General features: G+C 45.3%; 1 protein-coding gene across 5 annotated transcripts in view; it reads left to right on the top strand.

The window, feature by feature from the left end:
• Window positions 1–17,621, top strand: part of LOC137300657 (histone-lysine N-methyltransferase 2D-like) — a 37,964-nt gene continuing 20,343 nt past the window's right edge. For 4 of the 5 annotated variants that reach the window (XM_067969886.1, XM_067969888.1, XM_067969887.1 and 1 more), the window contains exons 1-11: window positions 1–140; window positions 3,953–4,068; window positions 6,923–7,064; window positions 8,612–8,776; window positions 10,329–10,532; window positions 11,339–11,465; window positions 12,443–12,614; window positions 12,725–12,829; window positions 12,935–13,037; window positions 14,557–14,699; window positions 16,077–16,256. In XM_067969886.1, coding sequence (XP_067825987.1) covers window positions 122–140; window positions 3,953–4,068; window positions 6,923–7,064; window positions 8,612–8,776; window positions 10,329–10,532; window positions 11,339–11,465; window positions 12,443–12,614; window positions 12,725–12,829; window positions 12,935–13,037; window positions 14,557–14,699; window positions 16,077–16,256 — 1,476 coding nt within the window. In that variant the 5' untranslated portion in view covers window positions 1–121. The remainder of the gene's footprint in view (window positions 141–3,952; window positions 4,069–6,922; window positions 7,065–8,611; window positions 8,777–10,328; window positions 10,533–11,338; window positions 11,466–12,442; window positions 12,615–12,724; window positions 12,830–12,934; window positions 13,038–14,556; window positions 14,700–16,076; window positions 16,257–17,621) is intronic. The other variant, XM_067969885.1, reaches the window with a different exon arrangement.

Genomic DNA, 17,621 nt, shown 5'->3' with positions numbered 1-17,621 from the left:
TTGGCCAAGTTGGGAGAAGGTCGAAGTGGCGCAGATCAGTGAAGTTTGTTGTGTAAATGTAGGAAGCCGCCTCTAACATAATGTGTGTGGGTCGGAGGGCGGGCCCGGCACTGTGCTCAGAATGGAAGGTTTCAGCCGCGGTGAGTTAATGCGTGTCCCCTGCAGTGGGGAGGCCGAGGGTTGTGTGCGAGGCGGCAGTCGCTGGGGAGCAGGACTCCATTTTCTCCTTTCCCTGAGGTGGGCCCGGGGCTGGCGCGGGGCACTGTGGGAGTTGTAGTTCAACAACCGGAAACAGGTTGGGATTGGGTTAGAGTTAGGATTAGGTTTAGGTTTAGGGTTAGAGTTAGAGTTAGGGTTAGGGTTAGAGTTAGGGTTAGAGTTAGAGTTAGAGTTAGGTTTAGGGTTAGAGTTAGGGTTAGGGTTAGAGTTAGGGTTAGAGTTAGGGTTAGGATTAGGATTAGGGTTAGAGTTAGAGTTAGAGTTAGGATTAGGTTTAGGTTTAGAGTTAGGGTTAGAGTTAGGATTAGGGTTAGAGTTAGGATTAGGTTTAGGTTTAGAGTTAGAGTTAGAGTTAGGATTAGGTTTAGGTTTAGAGTTAGGGTTAGAGTTAGAGTTAGGATTAGGGTTAGAGTTAGAGTTAGGATTAGGGTTAGAGTTAGAGTTAGAGTTAGGATTAGGTTTAGGTTTAGAGTTAGGGTTAGAGTTAGGATTAGGGTTAGAGTTAGGATTAGGTTTAGGTTTAGAGTTAGGGTTAGGTTTAGGGTTAGAGTTAGGATTAGGTTTAGAGTTAGGGTTAGGATTAGGTTTAGGGTTAGAGTTAGGATTAGGTTTAGGTTTAGAGTTAGGTTTAGGTTTAGAGTTAGGTTTAGGGTTAGAGTTAGGGTTAGAGTTAGTTTTAGGTTTACGGTTAGGATTAGTTTTGGCCTTAAAGTTAGAATTAGGGTTAGGTTTAGGGTTAGAGTTCGGATTAGGTTTAGGATTAGGGTTAGAGTTCGGATTAAGTTTAGGTTTCAAGCTAGGATAAGGTTTGGGCTTAGAGTTGGGTACAGGGTTGTAGTTGAGGTTTGGGTTCGAGTTCAGGTTAGGATTAGGATTAATTTTGGGGCTCGGATAAGGCTAGGGTTGGTTGCGAAGAACAAGGAGTGTACTGGGTTTCATATTTTGCTAAATGCAGGATTGTAAATTGAGATTATGTCTGAAAATCCTGTTTCCTTTGCTGAAAATGGCACTTCACTGAAAACCTTAAATAGTAATTTCTCCATTAGACATAAGGCAGAACTGTTAAAAACACTGACTTTCGTCATGGTATCTACATTTTTAAACCTTTCTAGAAAGCCTGTAAAACAACACTTGGCAGATGGCAAATCTGTTTGTAGAGCTGCCAACATTAGGGGATATTAAATGACATTTACGATCAATGAGTGTCAGATTGCAAACTGATTTAAACTCATGGAGTTGTGTTTATTTTTAATAGTAACACATCTGGATAAGTCATATTAAAACTGTTAATTATTGTCACTCGTAATGCATCCCCTCTTCCTTAGCCCGACAATAGGCCTCTTGTACATTCCCCCCTCCCTTTGCCCCACTGAGGCCCGACACTCTGGAATTCCTTCTCTAAAGCTCTCCACCTCATCTCCTTAAAGCCCAAATCTATGACCAAGCTTTTGGTCACCCCTCGTAACATCTCCTTTGGCTCAGTGTCCGTTTTCATTTGATTACACCTCTGTTAAGTGACGAGATTTTTTCTACATTAAAGGTGCTATTTAAATGCAAATTGTTGTTGTAATGAGTGACACAAGATCATAAGATGGTTCTGGATGAGGAAGGCCATTTGACCCATCTTAAAACATCCATCCAGTATTAATCCCCCCCCTCCCACCCCATTGCAGTTGTTTCTTAAAAGATTCCAAGGTTCTGCCTCACCACCCCTGGAAGTCTGTTCCGGAATGTCTTTGTATGAAGAAGAATTTCCTAACACCAGGAGTTTTTACCGTTTACCAGTTTGAACCTATGTACCCTTGCCCTACTCTTGCAATTTAATCGTTAATCATTTTGTATACCTCTATAAGATCATCTCTTAAACACCTGCTTTCCAGGCTGAAAAGCCCGAGTTTCTTCAGCTTGGCAGATCTAAGGAAGTTACATACCAGTAGGCTTCTGCACAGGAAGAAAGAACTTGCATTCATGTAGCACATTTAAAACCAATGAAGTACTTTTTGAAATGTAGTCACTGTTGTAATGTAGGAAACGTAGCAGCTAATTTGGGCACAGCAAGATCCCACAAACAGCAATGTGATAATGACTGAACAATCTGGGGTTTTTTTTAGTGATGTTGATTGAGGGATAAATATTGGCCAGGACACCAGGGAGAACTCACCTGCTCTTCTTTGAAATAATGCCATTGGATCTTTTGCATCCACCTGAGAGGGCAGTCGGGGCCTCGGTTTAATCTCTCATCTGAAAGATGGCGCCTCTGGCAGTGCAGCATTTCCGACTCAGAGGTTTTAATATTGGGCTTGTCTGCCTTATTTGTGATCCAAGCCAATGTACAGCACCTTTCAATCCACTCCCTGTTCCTGGTTATTATTATATTCCCTCTTTAGGTTTCACCATTTCCTGAGGAGAGCCAGGTGTTTCCACAGCTCTGCTGGTAACTGCCAAGTTCCTCTGCCTTCAATTTATCCTTCCCTCCGGGATAGCGCCTGATCTCTGCTTTCTCTGTCTTCTCCTGGGAACACGGTTCGAGTGAGGAAATTACGGTGCAGGGATATTGTGAAGAATTTATCATCTTAACTTGAGCAGAAACTTTGACCTGTGCAGGGTGAAGAAACCAATTCCGTGTAGCGAGAAGATCTTTGGGAGCTTTGGGTTGTCACAAACCCTTCATTTATTCTGTTTGATACCAAATATACCAACAAACTAGGTAATGAGATGTACTAAAGCAATACAGGTGTTTGCTCAGGATTGATGGCATTATTCTTGAAATGAAGGTCAGCACCGTTGTTGTGATAGTACAGTTTAGGCTGGTTCTTAGAATCTTACAGCACAGAAGGAGGCCATTCGGCCCATCGTGCCTACGCCGGCTCTTTGACAGAGCTGTCCAATTAGTCCCGCCCCCCCTGCTCTTTCCCCATGGCCCAGCAAATTTTTTCCTTTTCTAGTATTTATCCAGTACCCTTTTGAAAGTTACTATTGAATCTGCTTCCACCGCCCTTTCAGGCCGTGCATTCCAGATCATAACAACTCGCTGCATAAAAAAATATTTTCCTCATCTTCCCCCCCGGTTCTTTTGGACTAGGGAACGAGTTTAAAAAGGTTTGCTTATTTGCTGATCATTAGGTGACTAAATATTTTGGGATCCAGCTGTCTTATTTAACTTGTCAGATATTTGGCATCATAAAGAGAATTTACCTCTCCATTGCATAATAAGTTGCCTAAAAATAACTTTCCACTTTTTGTTACATATACATAGAATTACATAGAATTTACAGCACAGAATCAGGTCATTTGGCCCAACTGGTCTGTGCCGGTGTTTATGCTCCACACGGGCCTCCTCCCACCTTACTTCATCTGACCTTATCAGGATAACCTTCCATTCCTTTCTCTCTACCTTTCCCTTAAATGCACTTATGCTAATCGCCACAGCTACTCCATGTGGTAGCGAGTTCCACATTCTAATCACTCTCTGGGTAAAGAAATTTCTCCTGAATTCCTTATTGGATTATTATCTTCTATTTATGGCCCCTAGTTTGGACTCCCCAACAAGTGGAAACATTTTCTCTGTGTCTACCCCTTCAAACCCCTTCATGATTTTAAAGACCTCTATTAGGTTATTTATTATTTATCATCTATCATTACTCACCTTGTGTTTAGGGCATCTTTACATTTTTATATGTTTAACACGTTCTCAGCAATATTTTTGTGCTGTGTCTCTTTACGTGCGCTGCAGCTGCAAGTGATCGGATCCAAGGGGAGTCTGAACTCGCATCGAAGCTCGGTGGACCAAAGCAATCGCAGGCCGTTGGAAACAACCCGATCGATGTAAATCTCGTGGATGTGGCAGCGGTGAGTTCTGACGCACCAGAGGAGGGTTTAAGAAAACATTTTAACAGCACTGTGATACACAAGCTGCCTTTCCCCTCTCCCAATAATGTATCCACTTAAAACATCGCCAGGATGGGGACATGGGAGAGGTGACTACTTAACTCTCTAACCTCCTCCAGCCCTACAACCCTCCGAGATCTCTGCACTCCTCCTATTCTGACCTCTTGCGCATCCCCGATTTCCTTCGCCCCTCCATTGGCGGCCGTGCCTTCAGCTGCTTAGGCCCTAAGCTCTGGAATTCCCTTCCTAAACCTCTTCGCCTCTCTACCTCTCTCTCTTCCTTTAACACGGTCCTTAAAACCTACCTCTGTCACCTGTCCTAATATCCTTTTAAGTGGCTCGGTGTCAAGTCTGTGAAGCTCCTTGGGGATGTTTTACTACATTAAGGCGCTATATAAATGCAAGATGTTGTTTTTGTTGAACATTCCCCCAAAATTCTGAAAACAAAGTTGCTAAGGTTGCTTCCATTTCCTGAGAGAAGATCATTTCCATTCTGTCATTGAAAATATAAAGTTGTGAAAACCCACCATGTTGGGAGTACCAGCTGAAAAAGTTATACACAAATGAAGGAAAGAGCTTCCATTTATGTAGATAGCGTTTTATCACGTCCTCGCGATGTCTGAAGGTGCTTCACCACTGAGAACTTACTTTTGAAATGCTGGCACTGTTATGTGGGCAAATGTGACAGGCAATTTACGCCCAGCAAGGTCCCACAAACAGGCAGTGAGATGAAGAACCAGTTGATCTGTTTTTATTTGGTGGTGATGGTTGAAGGCAGAGTGTTGGCCAGGACACTGGGAAAACTCCAAGCTCTGCTTCAGAAAGGACCTAATCCAGTGGTTCATCTCAGCCCAGTTGCCCTTAGAACTGAGTGAGGATCGGTATAAGTAATTTGTTTATGGTTCGGTCTTTAGTCAAAAACGCTAGGAGTATGTCTTGTTCCAAAGCATGAGGTTTTATTAAGAAGCTACAATACAAGAAGTAAAGGTGTTAAAATACAATAGTATAATTATAACATTCTACATAAGATGTTGGGATACAACCTGGCAAAGCTTATCACCGACAAGGTTCCGAGGTGCACTCTTGAAGGTTCTTGAGATTACACTTGAGCGTGTCCAGTCTTTGCTCCGAAAATATTCTAACCTCTGTGCTTCACTCTCTTGCTTAATACACAATCACACATCAATCTGCTGTACCCCAAGCCCGCCCCATTTTCGCGTGCCAATCAACCTCGCTGCAAGCCAAACACCATCTGCAGTCCCCTGTACATTCCGCAGAAGATAGTGACGCTTCCCATGCCATCATGCTTATAGACATTGATATTAAAATGGAGACATGGCGTCTCATGACGTGATCAACCAGGGATCAACATTAGTCAACAAGGTTGAGACAATCTCGAGTATGTGAACAACAATATCCAAAGAGGGCCTTTGGTGTGAAATGCTGTTTCTTACAATTGGCATCCCTTGATGGTCCTGAGTCAAAATTTCCATACTGCCCTGAACTCATGCCCACTAAGAGGTGGATGCTTGAGCTACCAATCACTACCTTCTCTTGATGATACAGCCAAAATTGGAAAGTCACCAGAGGGGGACATGAAGAGAGCAACTGCTATCCTACTGCTCCATTGGCTTACTGTGTTGGTTTGATTGAAGGTTTTTAAAATGTATTCCCTCTTTTTTCCTGGCGATCAAAAGAGTTTAGCTTTTGTAGAGTGCACCAGGGGCTTTAGTGATGGGCTGCTGGGTAAAGGCACTGCCCTGGTGTGGTACTGGACTGTACAGACCAGAAGGTTCTAGATTCCATCCTGCTCTGTGCTACATTTGGTCTCGGCATCCCCTCCGGAGGGGGAAAATCCCACCAGAGTTCCGGTTCCGGCTCCTGGTTGCTATACAATTACCCCAGCTAGAAAGTGCGCCTGTCATAGGGGAGAACAGGATCAGGTGCACCTGTGATGCCCCCCATGATAAAATAGCTTGCCAACCCGCACTGGCTTTGATCATATATGAACAACAGTCACTTAAGCAAGTTAGGAGAGGGCTGTCGGCACCAACAGGAGAGGTGTGGTGAAAATCGTAACAATAAAAAAAAAGTATCGTCTACAGCTCTGGCCAGTAATTTGGGGAAACTCCTGTGCAATAGCCCGGTCTGAGAATTCAACCAAAGCCCTTGAAATAGGAGTTCAGCAATTCCTTTGCTGCCTTAGAAAGATGCTCATTGACTGCTCACTTCTAATTATCATGAAGATTCGTTCATGAAGTCCATTAAAGTTTGCCATCCAGTTTCTCCAGGGTAACTACAGGAGATGGTCAGGACCTAAGTGCAAATGAGCCCTAAAACATTTCAAAGGAAAGAAGGAAAGAACTTGCATTTATATAGCGCCTTTCACAACTCAAGACGTCCCAAAGCGCTTTGCAGCCAATGAAGTACTTTTGAAGCATATTCAGTGTTGTAATGAAGGGAAACGCGGCAGCCAATTTGCGTGCAGCAAGCAAACAGCACTGAGATAAATGACCAGATCACCTGTTTTTAGTGATGTTGGTTGAGAGATAAATATTGGCCTGGACGCCGGGGAGAACTCCCCTACTCTTTATAAAAGATCCTGTGGTGCTATTTAATCACCCGAGAGGGCAGATAGAGCCTCAGTTCATCCGTAACACAGCACCTCTGGCAGCGCAGCTGTCCCTCGGTACCGACCCATCTTATGTGCTCAAGCCTCTGGAGTGGAGCATCAAGCCCACCACGCACACCCCGGTAACACGTCCCGCACGACCCGTTGTTTAACGTCTGCAGTTGTCTCTCTTTTTGCTTTTAGGAGGCGGCGCATCGGGAATCCAGTGCGGTTGAGGGAAGGAGGAGTGGAAGAATCCGGAAGAAGAGGTGCCTTTCACCCGAAGTGGAAGCAGTGGTCAGGAGGAAGACGAGACGGAAGACTACCCTGCCCAAATCAAAATCAGGCAGGGCATTTAAAACCCAACCCATGGCTTGCACTTCTCACGGTTGTTGATTTTACCACACCTGTCTCTGGTATACGTTCATATCTCATTTCCACATCGCTTAGGTGCTGAATATATCTGCTGGACACACACTCACTGCTGCTTTACAATCCAAACCAGTAGATAAATGCCTTGCACTGGTGTTTTTTTCCTTATGAACCACCTAGTCTAATCCCACCTGCTTGTTCCAAATCTTTATTATATTAAATATCCTGTGTATCTACACATTTCCTGTCCAGAAGCTTTAGGTCTTTTGGTCGTGCGTTTCATGTCAACATTTAACATTGAGAATGACTATAATGGCAATTCCCTGTGTGGATCGGTCTCCCAGTGATGCTGTAGTGCAGGCTGCAGCCACTGGGTGGCCCTGTTGCTTCACTGCATCCTCTAACCGAATGTGAGCAATGCCACAGGTTCCCTTTAATCTTAACTTTTAAGATAATTGTTTAATTCCTTTTCCAAAGATTTATAGACTCCTTTCCAGCATTTTACCACATTCTAACCTGCCCTTTTAATTCTTTTTCTGTTGATCTTAAGTGTCTGCTCTGTCAGCCTATAATTCTAAAATCATAGAATGATACAACACAGAAGGAGGCCATTCGGCCCATCGTGCCTGTGCCGGCTCTTTGAAAGAGCTATTCAATTAGTCCCACTCCCCCCTGCTTTTTCCCCATAGTCCTACAAATGTTTCCCCTTCAAGTATTTACCCAATTCCCTTTTGAAAGTTACTATTGAACCTGCTTCCATCACCTTTTCAGGCAGAGCCTTCCAGATTATAACATCTCGCTGCGTAAAAAAAAAAAAATTCTCCTTATCTCCCCTCTGGTTCTTTAGCCAATTATCTTAAATCTGTGTCCTCTGGTTGCCAACCCGTCTGCCACTGGAAAGAGTTTCTCTTTATTTACACTATCAAAACCCTTTGTAATTTTGAACACCTCTATTAAATCACCCCTCTCTTAAAGTTCTCTTATTGTTTGTTCGAAGTGCAGCATAGAACTGGAGTAGTCCATTCAGCCCCTTGAGCCTGTTCCGCCATTCAATGACATTATGGCTTATCTTTATCCTAACTCCATCCACTTGCCTTGGCTTCATATCCCTTAATATCCTTGACTAGCAAAAATCCATCGATCTCGGATTTAAAATAATTAATTGAGCTCCCGTCTACTGCTTTTTACAATCAACACCCTTTGTGTGAAGAAGTATTTCCTAACTTTGCCCCTGAATGGCCTGGCTCTGATTTTAAGGTTATGTCCCCTTGTCCCAGACTCCCCCACCAGCAGAAAAAGTTTCTTTTTATCTACCCTATCAATTCCTTTTAAAATCCTCAATTAAATCACCCCATAACCTTCTATATTCCAGGGAGTAGAAGCCTAGTTTATGTAACCGCTCCTCACAATTTAACCCTTGGAGTCCTGGTAACATGTTTCATTTTTTCTCTGGGAGCTGGACCGATTGGGCCACATTTGCTGATTTTTTTTTTACAAAAAAAAAATTTCTTTCTTTCCCAGAAAAGAAAGCAGGAGCACAATTCTGTTGCGACATCTGCAAATCTCCGCACATCACGAACCCCAACCGTCGCGGCAACCGGTTGAAGCAGTCGGGTTATAACCCATCGCCCCGCCGCAAAAACGATCCAAAGACCGGACAAGTGCTAACGCTGTGTAACGCCTGCGGTAAGTGACCCCGGGGGGATAGACTCGCCCCCCCCACCCCCCAACTCCTGTATTGAAGGTGCTGACTCCTGCTGGGATCCGGTTTGGTAGAATTACAAAGAATTTACAGCACAGAAACAGGCCATTCGGCCCATGTGGTCCGTGCCGGTGTTTATGCTCCACATGAGCCTGCCCCCCTCCCTACTTCATCGAACCCTATCAGCCTATCCTTCTATTCCTTTCTCCCTCGTGTGTTTATTTAGCTTCCCCTTAAATGCATCTATGCCATTCGCCTCAACTACTCCTTGTGGTAGCGAGTTCCACATTCTCACCACTCTCTGGGTAAAGAAGTTTCTCCTGAATTCCCTATTGGATTTATTAGTGACTCTCTTATATTTATGGCCCCGAGTCCTGGTCTCCCCCACAAGTGGAAGCATCCTCCCGACGTCTACCACATCAAACCCCTTCATGATTTTTAAGACCTCTATTATGTCACCCCTCGGCCTTCTCTTTTCTCGAGAGCGCGTTCAGTCTTTCCTGACAGGTATAACTTCTCAGTTCTGGTATCATCCTTGTAAATCTTTTTTGCACCTTCTCCAGTGTCTGTATATCCTTTTCGATATATGGAGACCAAACTGTGCACAGTACTCTGCATGTGCTCTAATCAAGGTTCTACACAAGTTTAACGTAAAGGTACCATGGGCATCTCACCCAAACGACCATCCTTACTGAGTCTGCCTAGTCAGTTATTTTACCGTAGAGTGCATCGCACCTGGTCCCATTCTAATGGAATTTCTCCACCAGCACCCTTTTTCCATTTTTAGGTCATTGGACGGCGATCAGGAGCAGGTATCTTAGCTGATTTCCACACAGCCCTCTGCCCTCCCCCAGTCGAGCGTCAGCGAGGGCAATTGTAGCTCATCGACTGCTGCCCTGACTCAGACCACTGAGCACAGACCAGCAATTGAACCTGGGACTTGCTAGCCTGGTAGAAAACATAAATATCTACTCGAGTGTGAGAAACTGGTTTCAAACCATGCTGTTCGTTTCTAATATCTCGGAGTGATTCCAGTTGCCTATTTTACTGTAACCAAACCAGCGGCGACTGTTTTTATATATTAAAAAAACAGAGTGAGTATTGACACCACTGTCAGTTAATGAGTTGAACCGTGTCAGCCAATGAGTTGGATGCGGGGCTGGACTTACATCAGGACTTACCGCAAACAGAGTCTATTTAACCGCAAACAGAATCTATTTAACCGCAGAGTCTATTTTGCAACAAACAGAGTCTATTTAAAAAGGGTCTCTACGAACTACAGCAAACAGAACTCTTCTCTGAAACTACAGCAACGTCTCCCGATAAAAGCGGGGTTATTTCTCCAGCAAAATGTCAAGAGTAGAGGATAGTTGCACAATGCAAATTATGTGTTTAAAATCAATCCCAGTCACTTACAGCAGTGCCGTCTCCAGGCCATGATTGATGGGGGAATTACCCAATCATCTCCTTTCTGGCCGGGACTTGCGGTGTCACTATACGCTGCCTTAAAAAAAAATTCCTTTTTGTTTGCTCAAGGGCTGGCGTTTGGCAGATCGCGACGCCCTCGCACATCTTGTATAGATGTAGACGCCGATGAACGCAGAAAGCATCAGGATGCTCTGCAGGCGTTTACCGTGTTTATAACGGAGCTGCTGGGAGATGAGGATGCTGAGAAGCTGTGCTGTCCTCTGTTTGTGAAGAAGCCTTGTCGATGTCTGCAGAACTACATCAAAAGGACAGGTTGGAGGATGATTTAACACTTTTTAAAAATTAAATGTTGAACTTGCCCCATCTCTGATTTTCATCGCTCCACCATTGGTGGCCGTGCCTTCAGCTGCCTCGGCCCTAAGCACTGGAATTCCCTCCCTAGACCTCTCCGCTTCTCTCTCTTCCTTTAAGACGCTCCTTAAACCTACCTCTTTGACCAAGCTTTTGGTCACCTGTCCTAATATCTCCTTATGAGGCTCGGGGTCAAATTGTGTCTGATTTACGCTCCTGTGGTGCGCCTTGGGACATTTTACTATGTTATAGACACTATATAAATGCAAAACAAAAAGGTAGCATTGAATGAGTCTTTGTTATGGGCATTTCTAGGTGAGGAGAAGATTTTCATCTTTCGTTTTCTCTTGTCCTTCCCCTGAAGGTTGGGGCACAATTCCATAGACACTGGCAGATCTCCTGTACCTCAGCCAACTGGCTATTATTAACATGTGAAGCTAGACAGTAAACGTCAGCAGGCTGTAGGAGCAGTGGTTGTGTCAGCCGTGGCTCAGTGGGTAGCACCCTCGCCTCAGTGTCAGAAGGTCGTGGGTTCAAGTCCCACTCCAGAGACTTGAGCACAAAATCCAGGCTGACACTCCCCACTGCAGTACTGTGGGAGTGCTGCACTGTCAGAGGTGCCGTCTTTTGGATGAGACATTAAACTGAAGATCCCCCACTGTGTGTAAAAATCCTTGGGGCGTTCTGTAACAATGTAAATCGATGTTCTTGTGACCAGAATTGGTTTGTGGCTTTAATTCCGATGTCGGTTTTCTTCGTCGTTTCAGGGGATGAGCTGAGTGAGAGTCGCAATCGAGCTGTGAATCTCCTGCAGCTGTTGAAGGAAGCAAAGCACCTCAGTTCATTGAAATGCTATGATGAAATCGAAATACAGGAGCTGGAAAAACCAAGAAAGCAAGTAACATCACTTCTGGTCAAAGTAGACCTGCTTTGGCCACTATCTCTGATATAAAGGGGATAAAATCGCGCCCGTGCTTTTCCATAATTAATGCCTCACTAACTAAAATGCTTCTCACTGACTGCGTGTTTCAAATGTTCTCTCCCATTGGCATTTTCTGACTTATATTTCTGTACTACTAAATTCAGCATTTTTTTAACAATCAGTCAGTAGCCTGAAAGTTTGTTTAGATTCACACAATGGTTGTTGCTGTTTTCGTATCTTAGCCATCTTCCCTTGGAGAACGGTGTGAAGTAGTGGGGGGATTCGCAGGTTGATTAACGGTCTGATAGGGTGGCGGTGTCGTTGTTTTCGTATCTTCACACTCTTCCCGCGGAAAATAGTGGGAGGATTCGCAGGCTGATCAACAGTCTGACAGGTTAACCTACAGCCATCTTCATACCAAATAGGGTGGCTAGCCCTATTTGGTGGGAGGGTTTGATGGACTCCCACAACCCATACGATCAAAGGATGAGGCACCCTCACTCACCAGACACTCCCCATAGCCCTGTAAATTTTTTCCCTTCAAGTATTTATCCAATTCCCTTTTGAAATTTATTATTGAATCTGCTTCCAGCATCCTTTCAGGCAGTAAATTCTAGATCATAACAACTCGCTGTTAAAAAAAAATGTTTCCTCAAGTCACCTCTGGTTCTTTTGCCCATCACCTTAAATCTGTGCCCTCTGGTTACCGACCCATCTGCCACTGGAAACAGTTTCTCCTTATTTACTCTTATCAAAACCGTTCATGATTTTGAACACCTCTATCAAATCTCCTCTCAACTTTCTCTGCTCTAAGGAGAGCAACCCCAGCTTCTCCAGTCTGTCCACGTAGCTGAAGTCCCTCATCCCTGGTATTTATACCTTATTGCGATATTAATGTGGTCTTGATAACCTCGCATGACTGCAATGAAGCGATGATGTGTTCTTTCAGAAGGGCCGTAGGCCTGGGCAATGGTCAACGGAAATCAAAAGCGTTTGAGGAGTTTGTACTGAAGAATCGCAGCGTGTTGCGGAACGAGCTGAAGTTGTGTGAGCGAGCCACTCAACGTATCCTGGGGTACTCAAACAACTTTCTACACAAAAAGTTGAAAACCGATCCTGAGGTAAAATAAAATCCGTCAGACTAGAACCCCGGGCCGACAAACCCCAACCCTATTCTTGCCGTGCTTCTTTCTACCTGACGCACCTCTCCTTCGATTTTTTTTTTCCACAGAAAGGAGAACGAGTTGAAAGGACTAAAGGCAAGGGGGCTCTGGGACTTCTGAAACCAATTGTGGAACTCGTGAAGGAGAGGTGTTGTGTGGACAACTGTGTCTCGGTAACTCGGCCTGCCGTTGGTTTGGCGATGAACTGTACGAAAAATTCAATTTGTGGACAGAAATGGAAAAAGTAGACGTTTCAATGATTGTGGTTTTTTTTGCAGATGGCACGCACTCACGGGCACTTGCTTCACCTCTGGAGGGAGCGGGCCTCTAAAGGGCAGGCTGAGGCGCGCAGAGCCCTGGCTGAGATGCTGACACCTTCAGGTGGGTTGCGCGAATTGGACTGGACCCCCACCAATTTATTCTATTCAATTTAGGTCAAATACCCAACACGTGCTGGAGAGGTTTGGCAGGAACGCTATACCGATAATCTTTACATGGAATTTACAGCACAGAAACAGGCCATTCGGCCCAACCGGTGTTGATGCTCCACACCAGCCTCCCCCCAACCTATTTACTACAGCTAACCCTTTCGACATATCCTTCTCTTCCTTACTCCCTCATGTACTTATCTAGCGTCCCCTTAAATGCATCTATGCTATTCGCCTCAACTACTCCATGTGGTAGCGAGTTCCACATTCTCACCATTCTCTGAGTAAAGAAGTTTCTCCTGAATTCCTTATTGGATTTATTTGTGACTATCTTATATTATGACCCCTAGTTCTGGTCTCCCCCGCAAGTGGAAACATCTTCTTTACGTCTACCGTATCCAACTCCATCGTAATTTTAAAGACTCCTATCAGGTCACCTCTTTTCTAGAGAAAAGAGCCCCAGTCTTTCCCGATAGAACAACTCAGTTCTGGTATCATCCTTGTAAACTTTGCACCTTCTCCAGTCCGTGTATATTATCTTCTGAATGAATTCACACTCCGCCCTTTCGTGGAACTTTGTTTTCTCTCACACCTCAGCAGTTTCTTCAGCACCTGTACCCTCTGTTTGTTCCCTCCGTGTGTTCTCCAAACATTTGTGTCTCCCCATTATACACAACAGAAACTCTTGAGGCATTATATTGTGTGCAGCCCATAGACCCTTCTTAGAACATAAGAAATAGGGGCAGGAGTAGGCCACACAGCCCCTCGAGCCTGCTCTGCCATTCAAAAAGATCATGGCTGATCTTCGACCTCAACTCCACTTTCTAGCCCGATCCCCATATCCTTTGATTCCCCTAGAGTCCAAAAACCTATCGATCTCAGCCTTGAATATACTCAACGACTGAACATCCGCAGCCCTCTGGGGTAGAGAATTCCAAAGATTCACAGTCCTCTGAGTGAAGAAATTCCGCCTCATCTCAGTCTTAAATGGCCGATCCCTTATCCTGAGACCATGCCCTCTAGTTCTAGACTCTCCAGCCAGGGGAAACAACCTCTCAGCATCTACCCTGTCGAACTCCCCTCAGAATCTTATACGTTTCAATGAGATCACCTCTCATTCTTCTAAACCCCAGAGAGTATAGGCCCATTCTACTCAATCTCTCCTCACAGGACAACCCTCTCATCCCAGGAATCTAGTGAACTTCTTGGTTCTGCAGAAGCTGTCAGATACCCACCAGAAACCACTGGTTTAAGGGTTTAAGAGGCAGTGGTCTGTAATCTGCAATTTCTACACTTAATTTTTTTTTAAAAAGCATTATTGTTTTTGGAGATTAGTTTTGAATTTACCCCACTTCAAGCGCAGGTCATGTTCTCTGGTTCTGCTGTTGTGGACAAGGTGAACTACCCTGCCGTGTGTCTTACATTACCGTCTCTCTTCAGAATCCTAAAACCTATTTCCTTCCTTGCCCCAGGCGGCTCGAGATCCAACTGTTACAGGTTCATCAGCTGGGTGACGGGCTGCAGCCACAGCACCATTGGTCGAGTCAACGAGCAGATGAAACGAACGGGAGGAGAACGTGAGCCCCCTCCCCACGGGCTGAAGAAGTGGTGGAAGGCAGGCGAAGTTTAATTGTTTTTGCGTTTGTCGAGGCGGGGGATAGCGATCGGAACACTTTTCCATTTTGCATGGTTTGTGCCAGCATCAGGAATACGAACAGATGAAAATGACAGGCAGGAAAAGCCCAGCTGGTCCATCAAGCCTGCCCCACGGTCGTGATGGTTGGACACTCCCTACTCCCTCCTCACCCCCGCGGCCATGTCATCTCTGGGGAGAGGCAAAAAAAAAGGGGAAAAAATCCCAGGGCCAAAAAGGGAAAAAAAATACTTTTGGAAAATTCCTCTCCGACCCTCTCAGGCAATTGAAACCAGTCCAGGAGGTCACATGGACCATGTGTTCATTACCGTTTAATCCATTTAATGCATAGAACACATTAGACGCAGACTAAGCACTGAGGTGATTTTCATCTCATCAGGCTGGGCTGGACTCAAACCCCAACCTCACATTTGAAAGGGCAGTGGCCTAACCCAGTTTTGTCCAGTGGAAATCGCTGACCAGCCACAGGTGCGGCTCCAGCGACACCGTTTTAGCCACATGTACTAACTTTAATAGAAAATGCCGTACACACACAATACAGGTAAATGTACCTCACGTGTATATTTGCTTCACAAAACACCCACCACCGTTCAGTTACCAAGGAGGTAAAGCACTTACAACGATCAAAAAACACTTGCACACTCTGCTTTTTGTTTTACCATTTTACCAACAAACATACAAAAAAGTTAAAAGTTCACACACATACGCCGTGCGAATATGAGTATTGCGATCACATGACCAATTACACATTTTTGCTCCCTAATTAGAAATGCAATTAGCCACATCGAGATTCCCAATTAGCCACGTGTGACTAGTGGCTAATTTATTGGACAACACTGGCCACAGTCCCCTGGCACACTGTCTTAATGCTAAAGGGATCAAGGGATATGAGGGAAAAAGCGGGAACAGGGTACTGCGTTAGACGATCAGCCATGATCATTTTGAATGGCGGAGCAGGCCCAAAGGGCCGAATGGCCTACTCTTGCTCCTGTTTTATACGTTTCTATGTCTCTTACACGTTAATCACTTGCACGTCCTTCCATTTTCCATTCACAAGAGCTAGTGAGCAAACTGCAGACAACTACAGATAAACAAGTGTTTCGTTAACATTTACAGCTGAGCATACTGCATAAACTGGCTTTGGATTGACACTGCCGATTTTATTCTGAACGGGAATATAATTGGGAAGTGCCGCGAGACCCTGCTCCTGACACCTTGACAGGATGCCTGTGGCTCCTGCTTCAGTCGAATAAATCGCGTGTTGTGTTTCCCCCCCTGCTGTGTCGACCCTCTGGTGCATTTTTGTAAGTGAATGATGATTCTTTTTTTTGTTCGAAGGAGAAAACAAAGACGCAGGGGAAGGCCGCTTCTCAGCAGCAGAGCGCGAGTGTGAACCTAGCTGAGTTCACCAACGCTGCTTCAGCTGCCGTCAGTGCAGGATCTTTCTTCCCAGAAACCATCGCCGTCTCCGTGGGAAACGGCCCACTGCCGGTGGGGCTGTCCTCTCTCCCAGCCACCGTAAGTTCTTCTTTTCCCTTCTTTGTTGCATCGAGACCCCATTCAGCACTGATCTTTACTGCTCATTCTGTCAATATAAAGACAGAAAGAACTTGCATTTATATAGCACCTTTCACGACCACAGGATTGTCCCAAAGTGCTTCACAGCCAATGAAGTATTCTTTTGAAGTGTTGCCACTTTTGCAACGTAGCAGTCAATTTTCACACAGCATGGTCCCACAAACAGTAATCAGATCATCTATTTTTAGTGATGTTGATTGAGGGATAAATATTGGCCAGGGCACCGGGGAGAACTTCCCTGCTCTTCTTCGAAATAATGGTCGCAGGATCTTTTATGTCCACCCGAGAGGGCAGATGGGGCCTAGGTTTAACGTCTCATCTGAAAGACGGCACCTCCGACAGTGCTGCATTCCCTCATTACTGCACTGCGTGTGCCAGCCTGGATTTTGTGCTCAAGGACTTGAACCCACAACCTTCTGACTCGGAGGCGAGAGTGCTACCCACTGAGCCACGCTGACACCTTTCGAGAGCATCCGTCATGCTTCGAAGTGTCAGAAGTATTTTTTTTTAAGAAGAGAAAGAAAGCCAGTCTTTTTTTTATGATCTGGAACTGGAAATTTACAAGCACCTTCCAAAAGACAAAATAAGAATAAAACCCGACGGACCACCCAGCATCGGACACAACAAAGGCAAACTAAGCCAAGTTGACCCTGCAAAGTCCTCCTCACTAACATCTGGGGACTTGTGCCAAAATTGGGAGAGCTGTCCCACAGACTAGTCAAGTAACAGCCCGACATAGCCATACTCACAGAATCATACCTTTCAGCCAACGTCCCAGACTCCTCCATCACCATCCCTGGGTATGTCCTGTCCCACCGGCAGGACAGACCCACCAGAGGTGGCGGCACACTGATATACAGTCAGGAGGGAGTGGCCCTGGGAGTCCTCAACATTGACTCTGGACCCCATGAAGACTCATGGCATCAGCTCAAACACGGGCAAGGAAACCTCCTGCTGATTACCACCTACTGCCCTCCCTCAGCTGATGAATCAGTCCTCCTCCATGTTGAGCATCACTTGGAGGAAGCAATGAGGGTAGCAAGGGCACAGAATGTACTCTGGGTGGGGGACTTCAATGTCCATCACCAAGAGTAGCTCGGTAGCACCACAACTGGCCAAGCTGGCCGAGTCCTGAAGGACATAGCTGCCAGACTGGGCCTGCGGCAGGTGGTGAGAGAACCAATACAAGGGGAAAAACCTACTTGACCTCGTCCTCACCAATCTACCTGTCGCAAATGCATCTGTCCATGACAGTATTGGTAGGAGTGACCACCGCACAGTCCTCGTGGAGATGAAATCCCGTCT

Source organism: Heptranchias perlo, chromosome 31, assembly GCF_035084215.1.
Source record: "Heptranchias perlo isolate sHepPer1 chromosome 31, sHepPer1.hap1, whole genome shotgun sequence".
In the NCBI taxonomy this organism is placed as follows: domain Eukaryota; kingdom Metazoa; phylum Chordata; class Chondrichthyes; order Hexanchiformes; family Hexanchidae; genus Heptranchias; species Heptranchias perlo.
This window is presented reverse-complemented; position numbering and strand designations above follow the sequence as displayed.